This window comes from Nuphar pumila, chromosome 4 (genome assembly GCF_984573655.1).
Source record: "Nuphar pumila chromosome 4, dmNupPumi1.hap1.1, whole genome shotgun sequence".
NCBI classification, from domain to species: Eukaryota; Viridiplantae; Streptophyta; class Magnoliopsida; order Nymphaeales; family Nymphaeaceae; genus Nuphar; species Nuphar pumila.
This window is the reverse complement of record NC_143252.1, coordinates 21,254,263-21,275,025: the sequence shown is the minus strand read 5'-3', so window position 1 is coordinate 21,275,025 and position 20,763 is coordinate 21,254,263. Positions and strand designations below refer to the sequence as shown.

General features: G+C 40.3%; 2 protein-coding genes across 3 annotated transcripts; one reads left to right on the top strand and one right to left on the bottom strand.

Annotated features, from left to right (window-relative positions):
- Positions 1 to 2,071: 2,071 nt before the first annotated feature.
- LOC149839605 (uncharacterized) lies at positions 2,072 to 14,899 on the top strand. Of its 2 annotated transcripts, none has more exons than XM_090002667.1 (4): positions 2,072 to 2,649; positions 2,919 to 3,833; positions 4,329 to 5,483; positions 11,380 to 14,899. In XM_090002667.1, the coding sequence occupies exons 1-4, from the start codon at positions 2,490 to 2,492 to the stop codon at positions 14,685 to 14,687; spliced, it is 5,538 nt and encodes a 1,845-aa protein (XP_089858793.1). In that variant the 5' UTR covers positions 2,072 to 2,489; the 3' UTR covers positions 14,688 to 14,899. The 2 variants fall into 2 exon arrangements, with proteins under 2 accessions (XP_089858793.1, XP_089858791.1); XM_090002665.1 differs by having other exon boundaries at positions 11,377 to 14,899.
- A 638-nt stretch (positions 14,900 to 15,537) lies between these two features.
- Positions 15,538 to 20,471, bottom strand: LOC149839604 (MLO-like protein 12). The gene is made up of 15 exons (XM_090002668.1): positions 20,144 to 20,471; positions 19,939 to 19,996; positions 19,425 to 19,690; positions 19,213 to 19,329; positions 19,057 to 19,117; positions 18,838 to 18,926; positions 18,670 to 18,744; positions 18,487 to 18,575; positions 17,824 to 17,873; positions 17,670 to 17,710; positions 17,411 to 17,584; positions 16,797 to 16,832; positions 16,326 to 16,393; positions 16,114 to 16,174; positions 15,538 to 15,899 (listed from the first exon to the last, which is right to left on the bottom strand). The coding sequence occupies exons 1-15, from the start codon at positions 20,282 to 20,284 to the stop codon at positions 15,789 to 15,791; spliced, it is 1,437 nt and encodes a 478-aa protein (XP_089858794.1). The 5' UTR covers positions 20,285 to 20,471; the 3' UTR covers positions 15,538 to 15,788.
- Positions 20,472 to 20,763: the final 292 nt, after the last annotated feature.

The following is a 20,763-nucleotide window of genomic DNA, read 5'->3' as shown; positions in this document are numbered from 1 at the left end:
TGTTTTGTACCTTTGTTATATGCATGGCTTTACACAAGGGTCTCCTAAACTTTGTGCCTAATGTCAAAGGGTCTCTCCAAATAGGATTTGATTTACAAGTCAAAGCTAGCATCTTGCCCCACACGACGATCTATTAAGCTCTGTGCCCAATGTCTAGAGGTCTTGCCGAACAATGTCAAGTTTACAAGACGAATCGATTGGCTAAAAACAATGAAATGAAATTCTCTAATAGTTATCATGAAAAAATAATAATAATGAGTAATAGACTTTACTTAAAAAGACATTTGTCTCTTACAATTGACCAAGTGCTGACTTTTTCTTAAGAAGACTTTAGTTCACTTGGAGAGGATGTTTTAGATTGATTGTGCTTGTCTTTTAGGACTCCGAGTTTATAGGACAACCTATGAACTTAGTATTCGTCTATCTATAGGATGATTCTAATATAAGATTGGGTAAGTAATTACCTAATGTTTAGTTTGCAGCAAAACATAGAAGAGTTGGCATAATAATGCCAACAAAATGATATAGTTGATTTGGCTCAATTATGAATTCATAGTTGGTTCAAATGACAACTCAATGCAAACAACAACTCTGCTCTAACGACAACTTAGCTCTCTAGTGACAACTTGACTCAAATGACAACCTGGGTTAATTCACTATAGAGATTAAACAAAAATAATATTTTTCCTTCTTTTATGAGCATGGATGATAATGTACAGGTGACAATGTAGAATGAATGTGGATTCAAAACTAGATTCAAACAGGCTTAAAACTTTGTTTTTGCCATAATTTTTTTATTTTGATGTTGATTTAAGGTGATTTTTTTTTGTGTTCTAAAGCTTATGATGTTCTCTTTTAATTAACTCATATATTGGATAAAACTTGAAAATATTATTTTTAAGATAAAAAATGCATTTGAATAAGATTCTATAATTTAAGATAAAAGACAATGGTGTTTCAAAAAACAAACAATTGAATAAAATTCCTTAAAAAATGATTCTACACACCAATAATGCCAGCTCATTAAATTTTCATGAAATTTACATGAAACAAATAGACCCTTGGAGAGGGGTGCGATCAAATTTCAATAGAAAACCTGGTTTTCATGTGAGAAGTGTGCGTGTGTGTTGATGAAGTGTATGTTCCATCGCATGAAGACAGCTATGTTTCTTAGGAAATAACTCATTTTCTCACAAAACATTTACTAAAACAAACATACCTAAGTGCTTGTCAACAATCAAACCTACACTAGACTAAGGTTTGACATTTAATTACTCACACCCGTGATGTGACCATCAAACTTCACATGAGTAGAGCTAGATTCAAGCCTTATACAAATGTCACGTAGGAGAGCTCATAACATGTTAGTTTCTTTTTTTTTTTTTTGTAATTTTTATATTAAAAATTGTAGATCTAATTAGAACTTGGGTCTAACGAGATTCTAGTTTGGAGCTCTATGAACAAACCCAAATCCATATAATAATAAGCTCCTTATGGCTAATCGACCTGTTCAATGGTTTAAAACGTGAATTTTATGGGACGGGCTTAGGCTCAGTATGGGTCAAACCCGAATCTATGATGGGGGGGGCTTTGCCTCCAAAGAGAAGACGAGTGAGATGGAGTAAAAGATGGCTGTAAGAATCATTTTGCTTATTTTATTGTATGAAGACTTTTTTTTTTTGACATTTGCGCTAGTTAATTACTCTAAAAAGGTTTAATAAATTACCGATTACTATAGGCAGCGAAGAGCCCTTAGTTTCTAAGTTTCAAGAGTTGGTCAGTTAATTTTTCGTTCTGACGAGCGAGGCGAAAAGAGGCTCCTCGAGATATTTCCAAAGGAAATACTGATTTTATTTTAGGGATTGCCCGCAGAAAGAGGAATAAAAAAAAGGAAAGGGGCGAAATCGAAAAGGAAAAAAACAAAAGGGTAAACATGAAAACAAAAGAAGGAAGAGAGAGAGAGAGAGAAAAGGGTGCGGAGGGAAAATCATGAAGCGGAATCGAGAGAGGATTGGAATATGGTTAAACGCCCGCCCTTTGAAATCCAGGCTGTTGTCTCTTATCGAGTTCTCTTCTGCGTTAGACCAAAGTTTTTCGCTTTGCTCTCTTTCCGCAGCGACGGAAAAACGGATCGAGGTCCCCCGATCGACGGCCGAGGTTTTTTCTCCATCTTCGTCTTCTTCTTTATTGTGAGGTCTAGGGTGCCCCCTCCCCCACCACTTATCTCTGCAATTCTCCGTTTCTATCCCTACGTCGTTGTCGTCGCCGCCGCCTTTGGAAGAGGACGTCCACTCTGCTGAGGAAGCGTCGTCGCCACGACCCAAAGCCACCGGAAATCCTAGCTTAGCGCCAAGAGAGAGAGAGAGAGAGAGAGAGAGAGAGAGAGAGAGAGAGAGAGAGAGAGAGAGAGAGAGAGAGAGAGAGAGAGAGAGCTTACTCGGTTTTCTACCGCCGGCTCGGTTGCGGCAGATGCGTTTTGCCGGGCTTTCATGCCTCCAGAACCCTCGCCGTGGGACCGCAAGGATTTCCTCAGGGAGCGGAAATATGAGGGGGCCGCCGCTGCTGGGAAATGGAAGGGATCCTGCCAGAAGTCCGGCGACGGTGCGCCCCTCCGCATGAGTCGCTCTGACGACGGCCCTCGTCTTCCAGGTACCTATCCACCCTTCGCTTTTGCCGAATCTAGGGTTTCTTCCTCCTTGGGTTCGCATCTTGAAAATTTGTGTTTTTCTCCTGTTGCCGTTTTCTTGTTTCTTTTGCTTGGTTGAGCAATTTCTAGTGTTTCCTTGAAGATATGCGATTTCTCTAAAGCAAAAACCATATATTTTGTTTTTTTTTTTTTTGTTTTGATTTTTGCTTTTCTTTTTTAACATGTTCGTTGGGGGTGGTTGGGTGGGGGGCGTGTTCTGCCCGGCGATTAGGGTTTGGTAAACAGGGGAACTACCGGTTGTTTCCAGAGGAATCCGGTTATGGGAGTGATTCACGGCCAGCAACAGATCCTCGTTCCCATGATCGGATGATCGAGGATGAGAACTGCCGCCCTTCTTCCTCTCATCGCTTGGATGGGAAAACCGGCAGGAGCAGCAGGGATGTCAAGGGTGTTGAGGCCACATCATCCAAGAGCGGCCAGAGAGAATGGAAGGGATACCAGTCTGACAGCGGAGACGGTTACTTTCCCTCTTCCACAGGCCGGCACGAGGAATTTGTGAGGCATACGAGTCACCACCATCATCCTCACTCGGGTGCTGAGAGCCCGTGGGATCGCCACTATTTCGAGAAACAGAGCGACAAAATGGGTATCGATGGGTTCCATGGGAGATACTGGGAGAGGAGCATGGATGTCCGGATTGACCGGCTCACTGGGAGCCAAGGTGCTTACTCACATGATAGTTCGCTTGGTTCTATTAGGTGGAAATCTCTGAAATGGGCAAGGCCCAGCAGTGCATCGTTTTCTGTAATTTCTCAGTCTGCTGGATCAAAATCCGGTAGGGTAGAGGCTGGGGATGGACCTGAGATGGCCACAAAGACAACTCCTTCGCGTTCCCCTTCAGAGGATGCTGTTACTGGTGCTGCATCAGCAGTCTCTGGTGACAGTTCGCACCCTAGGAAGAAACAGAGGCTCGGTTGGGGCCAGGGTCTTGCAAAATATGAGAAGGAAAAAGTAGAAGGCCAGGAGGATATTTGTGGGAATAGCGACCTTGGTCTTCAAGGCACTGATCTGAAGAGATCGGACTCTCCTTTGCCGGGATTGCCAGATGGGAGCCCTAGAGCGATGGCCACGATGGCATGTGCTTCTCCAAGGACAACATCTTTAGTGTCTTCCTGTTTGTCACCAGGTTGGTCTCCTAATTATTTCATTTTCTTTATTGTTGCTGCTGCTTCTGTTAAAAAAATAGAATTTTTGAGAAAATTTCAATTCCTGATCCAAAGATCGTGCCCCATTGTTTCATTTTTGTTTGAGAGTTATCTCATGGTGCTTTCTTCTAATGTATTTCTTACGTTGTATCTTCATAAGAAGCTATTTTGGTGGCATGCTTTCATGCTTCCATATCCAAAATATTATAGACATTTTATGTAAACCTAACACAGTGATTTACCTGTGCCACTATTTATCTGATGCCAATATTATGTGGTCCTGTTTTATCTCTTCTTGCCCACTCCTCTTCCTCCACTCTTCATCCTTTGATGACTTCTTTTCGAGCAAAAGGATCACTAAGCAATTTGAAATGCATAACTCTTTTTGATAGTGCACAATGTAAAATACTTAGTGCCTGTTTGACATGCACACTGTAAGATGATTTGTGTATTCATTGCAAATTTGTTCTACACAGGTGTGGAGTACAAAGATTCCTTGAAGGTTGCTAGTTATGTTGGTGATGTTCGTTCTGGTGCTTACACTGACCATGGAACTGATGGTGTTTCTGAAGAGTTCGCTTGGAATTTGGACAATTTAGGCATCAACGCAGTAGATGGTTTAATTTCTGACTTGATTCGCTCTGAGGACTTTTTCTCTGACCATTGTAGCTTTATGGGATCTGCTTCTCTGAACAAGTTGGCTTCATTAAAAAATGGCGTAATGAAGTTGTTAGAGAAAAAAGAATGTGAAATCGACCTGTCAGAAAATGAGCTGAGGTCACTTGGCTCCAAAATTGATAGGATGGATATTTGTCATGCATCCACTAATCCATGTGATTGTGTTACTGAAGTGTGTAGAGAAGAATTGAATGCATCTGAGGAAGCATCTGCAGGATTGAACCCCTTGGGTGATTCTCCTCAATCTTATCCTTCAGGATTGGTTTCCACATGTCCCCAAATGTCTGCTGATATTCCTTCTGATGTTCAGTTCCCACAAACTGATGAATTAATTGATGCATGTCAAACTTGTAAGCCACAGCTCGTGGGTGAGTCTTCCATTGTGGACATTGATCCTGTAGAATACACATCTGATGAAAAGGTCTCTGTTGAGCCATCCGTCACCATAAAAAACTCAGATAGTCTGGCTGCCCCCCAAAACAGTAATTGCTTAATTCAGGATGTGAGCAATGTTGATGCTTATGATTGTTCCAACATCATGTTATTTGGTGAAACAAAAAGAACATTAACCACCTCAGTTTTGATGCTAAATAAGGAGTTGGCAAGAGAAGCATCAGAGGAACTTGCCAAATTTCTCCCAGTTGGGATCCTTCAATGCAAATCTACATTGCCAGAAAATCTTGGGGGAGCTGCAGATAATGTGACATGTGGGAACTTTGGTGTCAACGTTGAAGCAAATCTTGCAAGGCGGAAATGTTATCTCAGATTCAAAGAGCGGGCTCTTACTCTTAAGTTCAGAGCATTCTATCATTTATGGAAGGAAGATCTGCGGCTATTGTCTATCAGGAAGTATCGATCAAAACAACAAAAGCGTCTCGAACCAAGTTCCCGTACCTTCCAGAATGGATTTCAGAATCATCGCTCTTCTATCAGATCACGTTTTACTTCTCCTGGTGAGAGTTCATATGCTTAGCCCTATTTTAGTCAAATATCATGCTACAAATTTTTCTTCCAAATTTTCTGTAGTGAATATATCTCATATAATGGACTTTCCTGTCAATGTAAGTAACAGTGTCCTGAGGGATGTGACATGGTCCTGATTTTTCCTTTACATCCAACTTATGGTTGCTTTTATTTGAAATATAAACTTCATTATTTTCTTTATGATAAAAAATAACTTATTTCATTTATGGTTTCTCCTATGTGAATGGTCTTTTTTTCGGCATTGAGGACTAGTCTTCTGCTTACTATCTTATGTTTTAAACTTGTTTTTTTCTTGTAAATTTTGGGATAATTTTTATTACAATTTAGTTTTATGTAGTGCATGTAACTGAATGGCTTGTGCTTTTTCTATTTGACGAAGTAATGCTTGACCAAGATAGATGGTCAACCTTTCTCTAGTGCATGTAATGGAATGCTTTGTGCTTTGTATATTTGAAGTTCTAATCTGAAGTTTTTTTGGGCTTCTCGATCATGTGTCAATGGTAGAAAATCTCTTTCACAGTTATAAGTGCCTATTTGTTTTGTGGACAAAAGTTACTAGATCTTCAACTGTTGGTAATGCGATGCATCATGGTGCGGTAACTTTGGCATACTTTCTAGGTTTGATGACTTGAGATTCTCCAATGCAGATTCCAGTTTGTCTAGCTTGGTGTGTCAAATAAAAAATGGGATGACTGAGTTGCGTATTAATCTGATGGGATTAGCTGTTAGCAGCTAGTTGATTTATCTATGGTTGATTCGGGTATAATTTGTTGCTCCATGTGTGTCAAACATAAGGAAATTCAAACACATGCTTTCAAGATTATTCATTTGGCTTTTTTATTTTTTTTTCGAGTTTTGTTTTCTCTAGAGTCAAAGGGAACTTCTCCTTTATATTAGGAAAAAACAAACCTGGCTTCTTGTACGTTTTTTCCCAAGGTCTTTTAGCAGATGTTATGCATCTTTTTGGTGATCCAAGCAGGTAAGAATTAAACCTGGTGTTCATGGCTGGATAGAGGAGTGAAGGCACATCATTTCCTACCAGTTATAACATTAGAAAGTCAGGTAAAGAAGCTGCTTGATTCATGAAAAAGAAACCATTAGATAAATTGAAAACTTGTATTTAACTCTTCCAATGATTTGATGTTTCATTATTGTTTGTGCTCCTTCCATTAAATATTTTTTGAGGGCTTGTCCTTGTTTGATCCAGTGATGAGATTGCTGTCTAGTTAGAGACGACTTTTTCTGCCTTTCCCATATATTTTCGTCAAGATGTTACTTCATTCTGTTTGCCAGTATTGTTCCATTTAAAAATGAAATATCTTGTTGCAATACCACCCTGGCTTGTCACCCTCATCGTGATTGTAATGACGTGCTCATTCCATTCCTTGCCATGTTCCTGTGTAGTGGTTTCAAGTGATATTTAAAAGGGCATGGCCTGATTTCCATCAAAGGACTGTTCTCACGTCGCATGAAGTTTTAGGAAGTAGCACTTGTGATTATTTGTTAGGTATCCATGTATTGTAGATGATGGTGTAATTGTCTTGAGCTGATGTTTGCTTAGGTAAATTAAACTTTCTGTGTTTGGTATCTAATGTTTGAATGATTGTATTCTTACAAGAGTTCTGATTTACTGTGTTTGAGAGGATTTTTGAGCTGAAAGGTCTTTATTTGGATAAACATTAAGTGCACAAATTTGAAACCGAAACACTGGTGGCTTCAACAGGTGGGCAGTTATCCATTAACCTAAGTAAAGTAAACAGAACACAAACTCACAAGGGGAACTCGGACCATCACATTGGCATCATGAGCAACAAATTTAACCCATAACCTTCAAAAAAGTTGAGAAGTAAACTGCTACCCACATTGTAGGTAGATGGGGAGGTTTCTGTGACACACTAACAGTCAGCCATTTGGGCTTGCTTTTGGTTCAAAGGAAATTGGGGTCATTTTCATTGGGGCTTTTGGAGAATCTTAACACTTGTAAAGTCCAATCTCAAGAGCCAGCCAGGTGATGGCCTTTATTTGCTATCACCATGCTTCTCAGATTTTTATAATGAACCTAATGCATCTCATCTATCATCTGATGAACTTTGGTGGAAATTTATGCTCTCATAGGAGGGGCTGAAGGTTATTAATGGATGAGTGTAAAGGTCTTTTTGGATAATATAGCCTTTTGGCTCAAATATTCTGCTAAATTTGTTTGTTTTCCATTGATGTGTGTTGCCTTTTCTAGATTGATTTCTGCTTCGTTGGCTAAGAGCTGCAGATCTGGCGTGTTTGAAATTGGATTGCATTGTTGTGGTTTTCAGTGTTTTACCCTTATTTCACCTCTGAACTTCCTAGAGCCAAGCTGCCTGACTCTACTCTATGGTTTACTTGACATAAGACAGCTTGTCTATCTCTGCAGTTGATAATTATCTCCAGAATAAAGTTGGTTGACTCATTAACCAAGATCGAAGTTCCTATATTTGTTGGATAAGTTTTGAAATTGGGTTTTCCAGTCTTGAGCATTAGACTTTGAGAGTTTGGATCCTGACATGTTACTGAACACCTTACCCCTCCCGAAAGTTCTACTGAGTGAGTGCTAAAGTGGTTCTTCCATTTATTTCTTTTCATGGTTGTGAACCTAGTTGATCATGTTGCACATTCAAATCACTTGTGAAGAAGATAGTGAACAATTTTACTCTGTTCCATTGTCTAGACTATTGTTTTTTTCATTTTTACTAACTTTGGTTTATGTTAAGTGCATATATTTTTAATCACAAACTTCTTTGGAGGGCCTTGCGAGTTGCCAGTCTTCAGAACCACATGTTGAAGAGGACGTTGCATAAAGACTTACATCATGCTCTTATCTGTCAAGCCACTACATTCTCGTAATCTCCTATGCAATATTGTTAAAAATGCACCTCAAGGTGAAACTATGCCTGAGGCATGTGCCTCATACGCCTTGTGGTGAGGCGCATGCCTCATTTGACATTAAATAAAAAAATCGAAACAAAAAAGTGGGGAGAGGGGGGGGGGGGCGAGGGAGGCTCGATGTTAGGGCAGCCCCCTCCTTTTGTCTCCTCCCTTTTGCTCCCCAACCCCCACCCTCTTCACCACCGGTGGCAGCCACCACCACCAGCTGCTACCACCTGTGGCAGGAACATACTCTCTCTCTCTCTCTCTCTCTCTCTCTTCCCTTCCTCTACTGCTGCTTCTTCTTTCCTTCCTCTGTTGTCACTTCTTCTTTCCTCTTTTTTTGCTTCTTTCCTTCCTCAGTTGCTGTGTCTTCTTTCCTCCTTGAGGCTTACGGCTTGAGGCCTATGCCTCTCTTCAGTTTTTGGTGGAGTGCCTCACACGCCTCAACACTTTTCATACTTGTGGTTTTATAAGCTTCAAATTTGAGATGGAAATATTGCTCGTGATATCATGCTTGTGAGTTTTCATAAACGAGAAAACGTGGACATGTTTTACTTCCTTCTCTTTGTAGTTAATTCAGTTTAAAATATTTGTATTCAATTTTAGTCTGCTCTACTTGTATGTTTGCAGTGTCTATGATTTTAATCCATGATATCTGTGGTTTATCTAATGCCTTACAGTATTATATGCATGGTTTTTTGCTCTATAAGGCATGGTGATTGGAGTATCCCTCATTTTGATGAATAGGAAATGAATGTCAGACAATCATTTCAGTATTTGATCTCTTTGGGACTTTCTGGTCTAGAATTTGATCATATTGTTGCATATATAAGGACAGTTGTAAATAATTAGGGAACGATCCAAAGAGAAATAATGTCCCATATGGTATGACTGCTTGTCATAAGGGTGGTGTTCTTAAATGTTAATGCTGCCAGTGGTCTAACAGTTAGATGTTATAAAAAATTGATGATAACCTAGGCAGGTGGGTCGTTGTACATATGGACATTGCCTTTGGTAACCTTTAATTTCATCATTTTCACAAAAAGATGGAAATGGTATAAAATTTTCCTTAAATGAAAGATGTGCTTGATTTTGTAAATATTTATAGGGATGAAAATATATTTGTAGTTGTAGTAATACTAGTTTCCTGCTGAGTTGGTGTTGGAGTTATGTGATCAAGAGGCAATTGTTGTCATCTCAGCTGAACCCATATGGTCTTCCCAATTTCTGTTTCACCTCTTAGAATGTTCTTGTTATTTTGGCCACTGCTTGGGTGTAATTTGGAGAGGGGGTGTATCCTTGCTGAATGGGCCCATTTGATTTCTGGCCTTGCTGTGGCTTGGAATGAATTGGGTGTATCCAAAGTCCTATACACTTAAGTTGGTATTATTCGCATATACACTCATGGCTGTAAATAATTTTAACTTGTGAAGGAAAAGATATAAGGTTTTCCCATAAAATGTTTCCAACCTAGGGCTGCCATAGTGAAATCAATGAGTCCTGTTATTAGTTAAGGGAATAGGTGAGAAGCGCAGGAATTCTTGGTTTTGGGTCGTAGACTATAACCACATTTGTGACTGCAGCTGCTGAAAGCTTTATTCTTTTGTAGGCTTTTAGTTATTTATTTTTTCCCCTCTGTGTTATATAAAAGCTTCGAGTTCTTTTTATCACAATATATGAAACACATTGTATGATGCCAGTCTGCTTGAGTATGCATAGGACGGTCAATATGCTTTGTATTTCTGTATTTCGAGCTACTGTGAACTGCAAGCCATTGGGATTAATTCCGACCTGGGGGAACATTTTCCCTCTAAATATCCAGCTCAAGATGGTATGGTCTTTTGGATGGCTATGTCACATGGATACATATGTGGAAATGGGACACAATGCAGATGTGTTTGGTATGATATGATGATTTTCAGAAATTAAGACACAAGGACATGGCTGTACACATATATGTATGTATGTGTGTGTGTATAAAATAACAATTTTAAGTCACTGTAATTAGGAACATCAAATAAAGAAACTAAGTTGAAATTGAAATGTAATGTAATTAATGACAATTTTTAAAAAGAAAAAGAACTCTCAAGTGAGTACAAAATAAGTAAATAAGATCATAAAAGAAAATATATTAAGTTAATGACACAATGTTAACTGTGAATGAAACTGGTTTGACTATGTCCATGAAGCGTCGTGGAGTGTCTGAGTGTCCTATCTTGCTGAAACAAGATGCACATACTAAGTCAAGTGTCTGTGACAGTTGGATGGATATCTCCAACATAGGCACTTAATTGAGTTTGTCTTGGATTTGGGGTTCAACTGCTGTACATCTATCACATCTATCAGTTAACAATCATAACTCTGGTACTGACTTCTCCCACTGATAATTTTCCACGTGTGTGTGCAGCCGTGCACAAGTGCATGTGTTGATTTTTCACAAAAGTTGCTAGTGAACCATTCGATGGAAACAGCAAGGAAGATGATTTGATGGCCTTGCCAGATGTATTCAATTCCATCATCTTTTAACTGTTCTATTTAAATTTCAAGGGATTGAAAGATGGAATTGGGGTCTACCCTATTTGCCTTGCTGCCCAAATGCCTGAATGCAGAGATGTAAACTGTGATTGTTGGTCCTTTCTGTATCATCTCTTTGTCCATTGCTTACATTCATGTGGAGGGCCATGCCGGAATTCAGTATTTGAAACATGCTCTAATTCGCTGTTGGTTGTACACCTAAGATTGTTATTGCAACGATGATGGTTGCATTGATTTGTTACTCATCATGGCTTAAATGTCTTGATAATGATATTAAATGTGCTTTCACGTGGAAAATTAGTTGCTCAGGCTTGCCTTATATAATTTGAAGTGTGTGCTCGGGCTTTCCTGTGATGGAGGCCTTGGTGTTTATCTTGCCACTGTTGATGTTAATCTTATTTGTGTTATTTATTTTTCTTATTCCAGCAGGTAGTTTAACCTTGGTTCCGACTACAGAAGTGGTCACATTTACTGGCAAGTTGCTATCAGATTCCCAAACAAAGGTTTGTAGAAATAATTTGAAGATGCCTGCCTTGATTTTAGACGAAAAGGAGAGAAGACATTATTTAAGATTTATTTCATGTAATGGCTTGGTTGAAGACCCTTGTGCTGTTGAGAAGGAAAGGGCCATGATCAACCCGTGGACTGAAGAAGAGAGGGAAATTTTCATAGAAATGCTGGCTGCATTTGGGAAAGTTTTCTCAAAAATTGCATCATTTTTGAAGCATAAGACAACAGCCGATTGTGTTGAGTTTTACTACAAGAACCATAAATCAGATGCTTTTGACAAAGTAAAGAAACTGAGGGGGAAGACCAAGGAAGCAAAGTCTGCTTCAACAAATACATACCTTGTAACAACTGGGAAGAAGTGGAACCATGAGGCTAATGCTGTTTCTCTTGATATATTGGGGGCAGCCTCCGTTGCTGCTGCTAATTCATGTGAAAACCAACATGCTGGGTTGAAGTACATGGAGGGACTGCCCTTTGATGTCTACTATGATTGCAAAATGTCTGAAATGGATGATGGAGTTTCAGAAAGGACAGTGGATCTAGAAATGATGGGAAGCGAGAGGGATGCTAGATCCGGTGCAGCAGATCTGATGGCTGGGATTTGTGGGGCCCTATCTTCTGAGGCTGTGAGCTCTTGTGTTACCAGCTCCATCGATCCAGGTGATGGTTCTAATGATTGGAAATACCAGAAGATGGACAGTGGGATGGACACACCTTTGACACCTGAGGTGATGCAGAATATAGATGAAGACACTTGTTCTGATGAGAGCTATGGGGAGGTAGCTTTTTCAGATTGGACAGATGCTGAGAAGGCCATCTTCATCACCGCTTTGAGAAGCTATGGGAAAGATTTTGCAACCATCTCCCGCTGTATTGGCTCAAGGTCGAGGGACCAATGTAAAATCTTTTTCAGTAAGGCTCGCAAATGCCTTGGTCTGGATGCCATCCATATTGGATTGGGCAATGAAGGAACCCCCCTTAGTGATGCCCATGGAGGTCGCAGTGACAGTGAGGATGCTTGCGCTGGGGAGATGGATTCAGCATTTTGCACCACTCGTGGCTCTCCCAAGTTGGAAATGGATGGGTCCCCTGTAGGTTTTGGGAGTTCTATGTTCAGTAGTAGCAATGAGGGTTATGGATACTCTGGAAGCAACTCCTTGCAGGTGAAGGAGAGCATCGTGGTTTACACTGAGGAAAGAATTGCAAAGTCGAGCCTGGAGACTGAAATAAAACATGATGAAGATGATCATCCAGCGTGTTCACTTGTTCAAGAATCTGCAGTTGATCATTGTGATGTATTGTGTAGAGAAAAGTTGGAGGGAATTGATCCCAAGGTTGAACAGGACGTCGGGGGTTTGACTGTTGATGTTGCAGGTCAGAACCATGATGGTACAGGTCCTGGTATTGAGGTTGAAGAAGCAGGTCTTGATACACAGATCCTGGTTAGTCAACTAGGTGGTAGCTGTGGAAATTCTGAAGGTGACAATAGTCATAAGAATGATTTCGCTGCAGAGCCAAAACAAAATGGAGTAGTTTCTGATGCGCATCTTGCTGGTCTTTCGGATATTTCCAATGAGCAGTCCAAATCAGAATCAGTCACGTGGGGTTGTTTGTCCAAGCAGCTACCTGGAGGCATTTCCTCTGATCAACGTGATTCTGCTGCTGATATGGTTGTTCCAAGTGCAAAAGATAGCGATCATGGTGTTGCTCTTTTTGGGAGGATTGATATTGACCACCAAAGCAACGGCACTGTCAACTGCATGTTGGATGTAAGTAAAAACTCCGTCCATTCGCAGGGTGAGGAAAGTTCACCAACAGGTATCTGTTCAGTATCCAGTTATAACTCTCATATGTCTGATGGGCCTCTGTTAACATCACCCGAGGTGCTTGCTTGTGGTAAAAAACCTCAGATCATTTCATGGCAACAGAAGCAAAATTGTCCGGCTACTGTTTTGAATAGTAGCCAAGCCATGGGGAGGGGAAATTTGACAGATACGTCTCCCACCAGCCATTATGATGGTAACATTCTTCAAGTTGCACAGGTATCTCGTAATTCTCAAGAGGTCAGGCACAACAGGCGGGTTCAGGACCCAGAGATGGTGATGCGTAGCTTTGCAATCTCAGATTTTTATCAACAGTGTAGTGCAGGTTGCCAATCTTCCAACAAGGTTGATCTACCCGTGAATTTCAGAGGTTACTCACATCAGGCTTTCAATAAGGAAGACAATATGGGTAGTGCAAGTGCTAGTTCTGTTGGTGAGAAACAAGTATTGCTTCATAGCTTGGCAAGTGTGAAAAGGTTGCAAGATCCACTCAGAAACAACTTGACACTGCAGAATCATTTTTTCATACAGGAGAATGGCGTTGGACTGCACAATAATCACCTGGATTATTCATTGTTTATGCCTAAGAAGCTGGATGGCCCCGATGGTGCCACTGAACAGGCGTCTTCAGAGGCTGCCAATCTGTTTGAAACATCATGTGGTTTGAAGCAGCAAGTTCCCAAGAAACGTAGTCTGTTGCCTGAAAGTGAAGGCGAATCTCCGAAGCCAGGTGAAGTGAAATTGTTTGGGCAGAAACTTGTTGTTCATCCATCAACAAACAGCAAGCCGGTTGCTAGTCAAACTGATACAAGGGTGCCTGCTATTCAAAAACTGTATCCTTTGCAAGAAAGAAATGGTAACACAGCAGGACTAAGCTTGACAGAACATGAAGTCTCTGATGACATCCCAAGGAGTACTTATGGGTTCTGGGATGGGACCAGAATACAGACAGGCTTATCTGCTTTTCCAGATTCTAGTTTATTGATCTCTAGCGATTCCATAGTAAATGATTGTAGAGCAGCCTCCTGTCACAGCGTTGAGCAGCATAGAATATTGGCCAGTAAGGGTGATGACCGAGTGTTCTATGGATCCAGAGAAACCATTGGTCCAAGCGGTCTTACCAATTACCACATCTACAGCAGTGGGACAGTTCAACCTTTCGCGGTAGAGGTGAGTAAGCCTCTCAGTGTGGTATCTGATCTACAGAAGCGGAGTATCATGTTAGAGAAGATGCAGCAACCTTTGTTGGGGTTGCAGCATCAAGCCCGGGGTGTGGATGGGATAAACATGGTAAATTGCGTTTCAGATCCGGTGGTGGCCTTGAAAATGCAGTATGCAGAAAACTTCTGCATGCAGAGCGGAGTTAGAGAAGATGACTCGTGGAGAGGGGACATAAACAGATAGGGAGCGGTGTAGGCTACCTAGTGCAGGTTCTGGCTGTGGTGGTGTCTTTGCCACCTTGTATAATACTTGTGTAACCTGAAACGAAATGAAAAAAAAGATGAAAGATTGGAGGATGACTGTCGTCCTTTTTAGGGCCTGTATCTTGTGTATTTGTTGTATTTTTGATTGATGAAATAGAAATAACCTGAGCAATTTCATCGGTTGGTCTACAATAGCAGCTATATTTCTTTCCACTTCTGATAATTGGTGCAAATTGCCAATAAAGGGAAGTCGAGAAAGAATTTAATCAATGAATGCTGGTCCATTTTTCCCCGGTTTTAGTTTCTTTCTGGGGAAAGCATATTTTGTTTGGAGTTGGTCATGACCATGAGACAGGAAAAAAAAGAAAAAAAATCGAGTTTTGTCTCTATATATCCTTTCCATTTCCCCTTCTAATTCAATGTTGTTGCTGAAAGAATGACGTTGGCCGTGTTTTCCAATGCCATTGCATAATGCATCACCATTTAGCAGTTATCATTGATGTAAATCAATTTTATAAAAAGATTGTTTAAGCAGTCAATGATTTAATTTATTTAACCTGCTAAACGCTTGAGAGCATGCCCGTGTCTATTTGTTTGACTGTTTTCATGTTTCTTTTCCTCACCTACCGTTCCGGTGTTTCTCTTAGCAACCGGTCGGTTTTCTTTTTCTGCAAGAGGTCCTCTATTTCTGCACTGATGTTGTGCATTGAGCTTTGGCTGTTGTTACTGTGTTTCGGCCTAGGATATACGGGGATCACGTAGTAAAAAAATCATTTTAACTTCCCTCTGTCTGTTTGCTTGGCAGTCATGATCATGAGATTGTTGTAACATTTTGCAGTCATTAAAGTTTAACCTTATTGTAAAAGAAAAAAAAAACCTCACACAATGAGCTTCCCTAGCATTTGCAGATATTTTCTTGTTTACAGAAGTGGCGCCTATTATAAAATATTTAATTTTTCGCTTCCTGGGAAAGTGCCAATCTCCACCGTGGTTGTTGGTGGATTCCCTTTGTGTAGCTGCACCTTCTACGATGGTAATCTTTGCATTTCTAGTTCTTCTGTTGGGTGAGTGGAGAGTTGGCTCATACTGAAGGAGGCTGCTCCTTCCTCTTCTCCCTCACGTCCATGTGCCACCTTCTTAGTGCACTCACCGTCTGCTCTGTGAATATGGACTCTTTGAAGTGAGAACCCATCTAAAGGATTAAACAAATTGGTAGAGAGATCAAAAGTTAGCCCAATTCAAGTGCCGAATACCGCCAAGCAAAATAATAAACTCCAGTTTGCTTTTTGTAATTTTTTGGATTCTTTGATTAGGTGAAATGTGGGGTATGCATGACGACTTGCTTACTGGCACGAATGCCATATAATTTCATGGAGTTATTTTTTACTTTTTTTTTTGTCTCGTACCTGGGTGACCAGAGCATATAGAGGAAGAGTGACGTAGCTGCAGACGAACTGCACGACCACCCTAGTTTATATAAAAAGAAATAAACCAAATAAACAATAAAATAGAAAAAATTGACATCTCATGTGCAGCAGCATCCTTCACAATGGACCATCAAACTAAAAATGGAAAAAGATAAAAAAAGGGGTTTCCATTAGAAGGGAGACAAACTTACGCCAGCACCACTCTTGCAATGATAATCTCAAAGTTCTCGTGGTAGCAAGACTGTAAACCAAATTCAATCTGTGAAAAAATCAAATGAAATCAAGTTAAAGCTAAACTAAAAGAAAGAAAAAGCTGCTTACAAAGTGAAAATAATGCTTCCATGTTGTGAGTTGTGACCCTGTTGTAAAGCGACAACCCAACGGCCACCTTCATTTGACATTATTGCAGAGCTACAAGTAGGGATGCAAATGGGTCGGATTCAGGATGGAGGTTTTGCAAATTTTCCTTGTCTCGGATTCGACAGGATCCGACTTCCTAATGTATTTCCCTCTTCTCGATCCAAACCGTTTGCATCATTAGCTACAAAAGGTGAACATGCCAAAGATAGGCAACGGTTAGCCGGCCACAGCGGCTCACTGCACAAGAGCAACACCCCGAAGCAATTAATGAATCACATATATGCATGGTAAGTAATACTTACTGTTACCCAAATGAAAAACGTCAATTCAAAAGCATTCTGTTGAAAAATAGAAGAAAAAAAGAATGAGTCAATGAGATAGAAAGTGTATCAATTAACCTTTACGTGCTATCATCATAGTCGTCATCTTATTATTACAAGTTTCCCATCTTGGCCATTAGATAAGAATGTAGTGTACGTGTGAAATCAAGAGTGAGGTTGACTTAGCAGTTGGGACTTGGGACTATGGGCAACGTGAACCACTCACAATTGATGACTTGGGCGAATGACCAACTTACCAAAATCCCATCACCTCATCATCCAAGAAGAGTTAAGTCTCATCCACCCCTTTAAATGCAGGTTGACTTGGCACGGACAGTAGATAAGCCTTGCTCAGTCCCCAATGGGGACCTCATTTGTACAGTGATTGCTGGGACCAAGTCTCAGTCTTGGTTGCAGTTGGGACCCAACCTTTCATGGGGCAACCCATGAAGACTTGGCCCAAGAATCCCAACCTCAAACAAAGCCCAAAAGAGCCATAGTAGATATGGTCACACACACACACACACAGAAGAGAGAGAGAGAGAGAGAGAGAGAGAGAGAGAGAGAGAGAGAGAGAGAGAGAGAGAGTCGCTAACCTGGAAAAGAATTAAATGAATGAGAACGAGAACCAGTTCTGGGCGCCCAAACCAGAAGAGCTCATTGGTGGGCTGAACCAATGGTGTCCCTATTACTACGGAGCTTTCTTTTTTTAGTCGAAGAGCCATTCGTGTCATTATGATCTGTAGCTTTGCTCCTACTGCCAACACACTCTGCAATCTCATCCAAAAAGCTCAAATATATTAAACAAGCAAATCAAATTTGAGAGACAAAGGAAATGAGAATTCTCATGCTTACAACGAGGGGAACAAACGGAAGCCAGTCATATAGGTGAAACCCTGCAATTAGAACAAAACCCATTTTGTAAAATACTAGAGAGTTTGGATTTCTACATACAACTCCAAATTTAAAGGGATGCAATTCCCAGTAACGAGATGACCAATGTACACACCGTGTATATTGAGAAGAAGGAACAGTACAAGAAGAAACCAGAGGGCCGGGCTGTAAACAAGGCAAAACAAATTAGCTGTTAGGCTGGCTGGCCGCTACAAATTAATTTACAATGTATAATGAGTGCGTGCTCTTTCTTCTTGAAGCCAGGGAGAAGCAACGGATTTTTTGGGTCGGTAAGAGGCAAATCTAATCCTAAAAACAAGTAAATCTACTAATCCTATTTCTTGGCTTGGTTATGCAAACCCAAGATGTGGTCCTTGCCTTGTGCAGAAATTGGCAAGCATCCAGCCACTTGGTTCCAACCTTTCTTTCTATCTTTAGACTTGCATGCATGACATTAGATGGTCGGTCACCTTTGGTTAAAGCTTGCTGCTCTGCATCTTTGATGACACGAGCTTGACCGAGCACAGTTTACCACCTAAGCTTCCATCAGAGCATCCATCGAATTGTTCATAATGCGGAAACATGTCATCATTTAATTAAAATTCTTCCCAAAGCGACTAACTACTTTTTCTTGTGAAACTGTGTTTTTTTTATATGATGACTGTTGCATTACAGTTGCTCATTTTTTAGTAACCATTTGTCGTCGTTTGTCATTTCCTACGTTTCTTCAAGTTTACTTCTCAAACTAGTTAGATGTATTGAAAGATAGATTTATAACCTGATTCCAACGACAACCTTGAAATCGTTGTCCAACGACCGCTTGATGTATTCGTGAAAATTGAAGAAAGAATTGGTCGGCAAGTGGGTCTGTAAAATTAGATACATGTGTAATTCAACCACTAAAACAAGCCTCCATTTGATTAGAAAAAAATGTGGCTGCGGGTTAATCATGCAGTCTTACCGATATAAATCCATGCCTTAGTGTAAGATAATCAACTTTTTGCACAGAGCTGTAGAATTGTCTAAAGAAACATTTCTGCACATTCAGAACATGGTAAAGGGTTGAAGTCCAATTTACAGGAATTGTTTCAGATATCAGAAAAATAAAAAAGATGAAAAGGGAACTCACAATCCAGAGAAGTAGTGTTGTTCTTGCACAAGAACTCATGTGCCTTCTCCCAAATGTGGTTTCTCTTAAAAATCGAATCCGCCGAGGATCTAGCAAATACATTTGCTTTAGTAAGCAGTTTGCAAATTCAAACAACACCCTTGTTTTATCTTTCAAGAGCAAACTTGGACCAGTGGAGGATAGTGGCTATTCTAATCACTACTTGCGGGTTTTGATTACCATTTGAAACTTGGTAATCAATAGTCTGAGTTTCGTTCTCCCAAGCTTTCCATCTTCGCATCTGTACACCAAATGCAAACCACACGTTTTAGAAAAGATCTGTTGACAGTAAAAAAATATGAATTTCATTTTTTCAAGAGACACCATTTATCATGCCTTTTCTCTTCCTAGTCCCATTGTTAGAATGGTGTAGACGACATGAGTTACTGCCAACATGAATATGAAAATATGGAGCTGGTGAATTGCATCTTGAGTGATCAAAGGCACCATTCCCTGATAAAACAAAAAAGTTTAAAGTCTCTGATTCCACTTAAAAGCTGCATACAATTCATGGTTCTCAGATTCTCAGATGGGAAGATCTGCCTTACTCTTGCACTACAGCGATCAAGCACATTCGTGCTGTTCGGCGATTTTTGTTCATGGAAAGCAAAATTGGATTCCCCTGTATCATTTCCAGAAGAATGGCTGCTTCTCAATAACAATTTCCTGTAGTTAGCATTTTGGGATGTTTTTTTCATTGCATGGTCAGAGCATGGAAGCATTTTATCAGCAACGCTGGCCGGAACACAGATATAAGACGTGGCCCTTGGAGCTACGGTAAGAAGAAGGGAGAGAAAGCCCATCAGCATTAGCTCTGCAAATTCAAAGGTGAAATCAGATACAGGAAAAGGAAACGGAGAACGGGAAGTCAAGTGAGACTATAATAACTTCCAACTGCTCCCACAGTTGCAGGCGTTTGTTATTGAACTAGAAGCAAACGCGGTTTAACATAAATATTTCCAAGAAAGTTTTTCATATATACCGAAAACCGTCCATTTACGTTATAGTTTATTTTCGTCTATGATTATGAACAAATTCACGTATGAAAGCGTGAATAAGAACCTGATTTTATCTTCTCCAATGCCTCATTTAGTGGTTTCTTCCTGTTCTTCCTTAACCTCTGCAAATTTTAACCATCTAGCACTTTTTAGTTCAGAAAGTTTGGAAAAATAAAAATAAAAAGAGCCATCCAAGCGCTCACAACATATAGTAGAAGAACCAAACTAAAAAAAACAGCTTCTACTTAATTTTGTTGCTTCAATCTCACCTTGCCAACGCTACTGATGAAATGTTCAAGGAGAACTGAAACAGCAATGAATGAGAAACATATGAGAGCAACCGCCCACGTTGGCGTTTGTTCCAGCGAGCGTGAGGAAACCATTGAACCTCCTCCTCCTCCTCCTCCCATTCTTTCCTGATCTCGTAGTAATCAAGAAATTAATTTGGACCGGATGACGTTCATAGGAAACCCTTTGAAAGTTCCCAAGCTGTGGGGACGGAGACCACCAAAAACGCTTGTCCCTAGAGCAGGTAACAACTGGTACCTTGACTCGGTCATTCTTTTCAATAAGTGAGCTTCTGCACTTCTTCAAGATGTGGTGAAGGTCAGTTGCAATATGACTTAATTTTTCCTAAAAATTAATTAAATAAAACAATCACAATCCTTGACCATGGATGGAGGTGATAAGAAAGGATATGAATGCTTTGAACCTCACCGAGGACATGGCATGGGATAGAAATGAATGGAGGAGAAGGATTCATGTGGAAGACCCAGAATGATTTTCTTTGTTGGTTCATATCGCCCACCCCAATTGTTTTGGGATGAAAGCTTAGTTGTAGTTGTTGTTGTATAATCCTTGACCACTATTTTTAAAACATGGAGTTTTA

Excerpts from the sequence above, each read along its gene's own strand:
- LOC149839605 (XM_090002665.1), top strand. The coding sequence starts at position 2,490 with ATGCCTCCAGAACCCTCGCCGTGGGACCGCAAGGATTTCCTCAGGGAG. Across the intron at positions 2,650-2,918 it reads CGACGGCCCTCGTCTTCCAG|GGTTTGGTAAACAGGGGAAC; the intron begins GTACCTATCCAC and ends CCCGGCGATTAG. Across the intron at positions 3,834-4,328 it reads GTCTTCCTGTTTGTCACCAG|GTGTGGAGTACAAAGATTCC; the intron begins GTTGGTCTCCTA and ends TGTTCTACACAG.
- LOC149839604 (XM_090002668.1), bottom strand. The coding sequence starts at position 20,284 with ATGGGAGGAGGAGGAGGAGGAGGTTCAATGGTTTCCTCACGCTCGCTG. Across the intron at positions 19,997-20,143 it reads TCATCAGTAGCGTTGGCAAG|AGGTTAAGGAAGAACAGGAA; the intron begins GTGAGATTGAAG and ends TAAAATTTGCAG. Across the intron at positions 16,175-16,325 it reads ATTGCAAGAGTGGTGCTGGC|GGTGGTCGTGCAGTTCGTCT; the intron begins GTAAGTTTGTCT and ends TATATAAACTAG.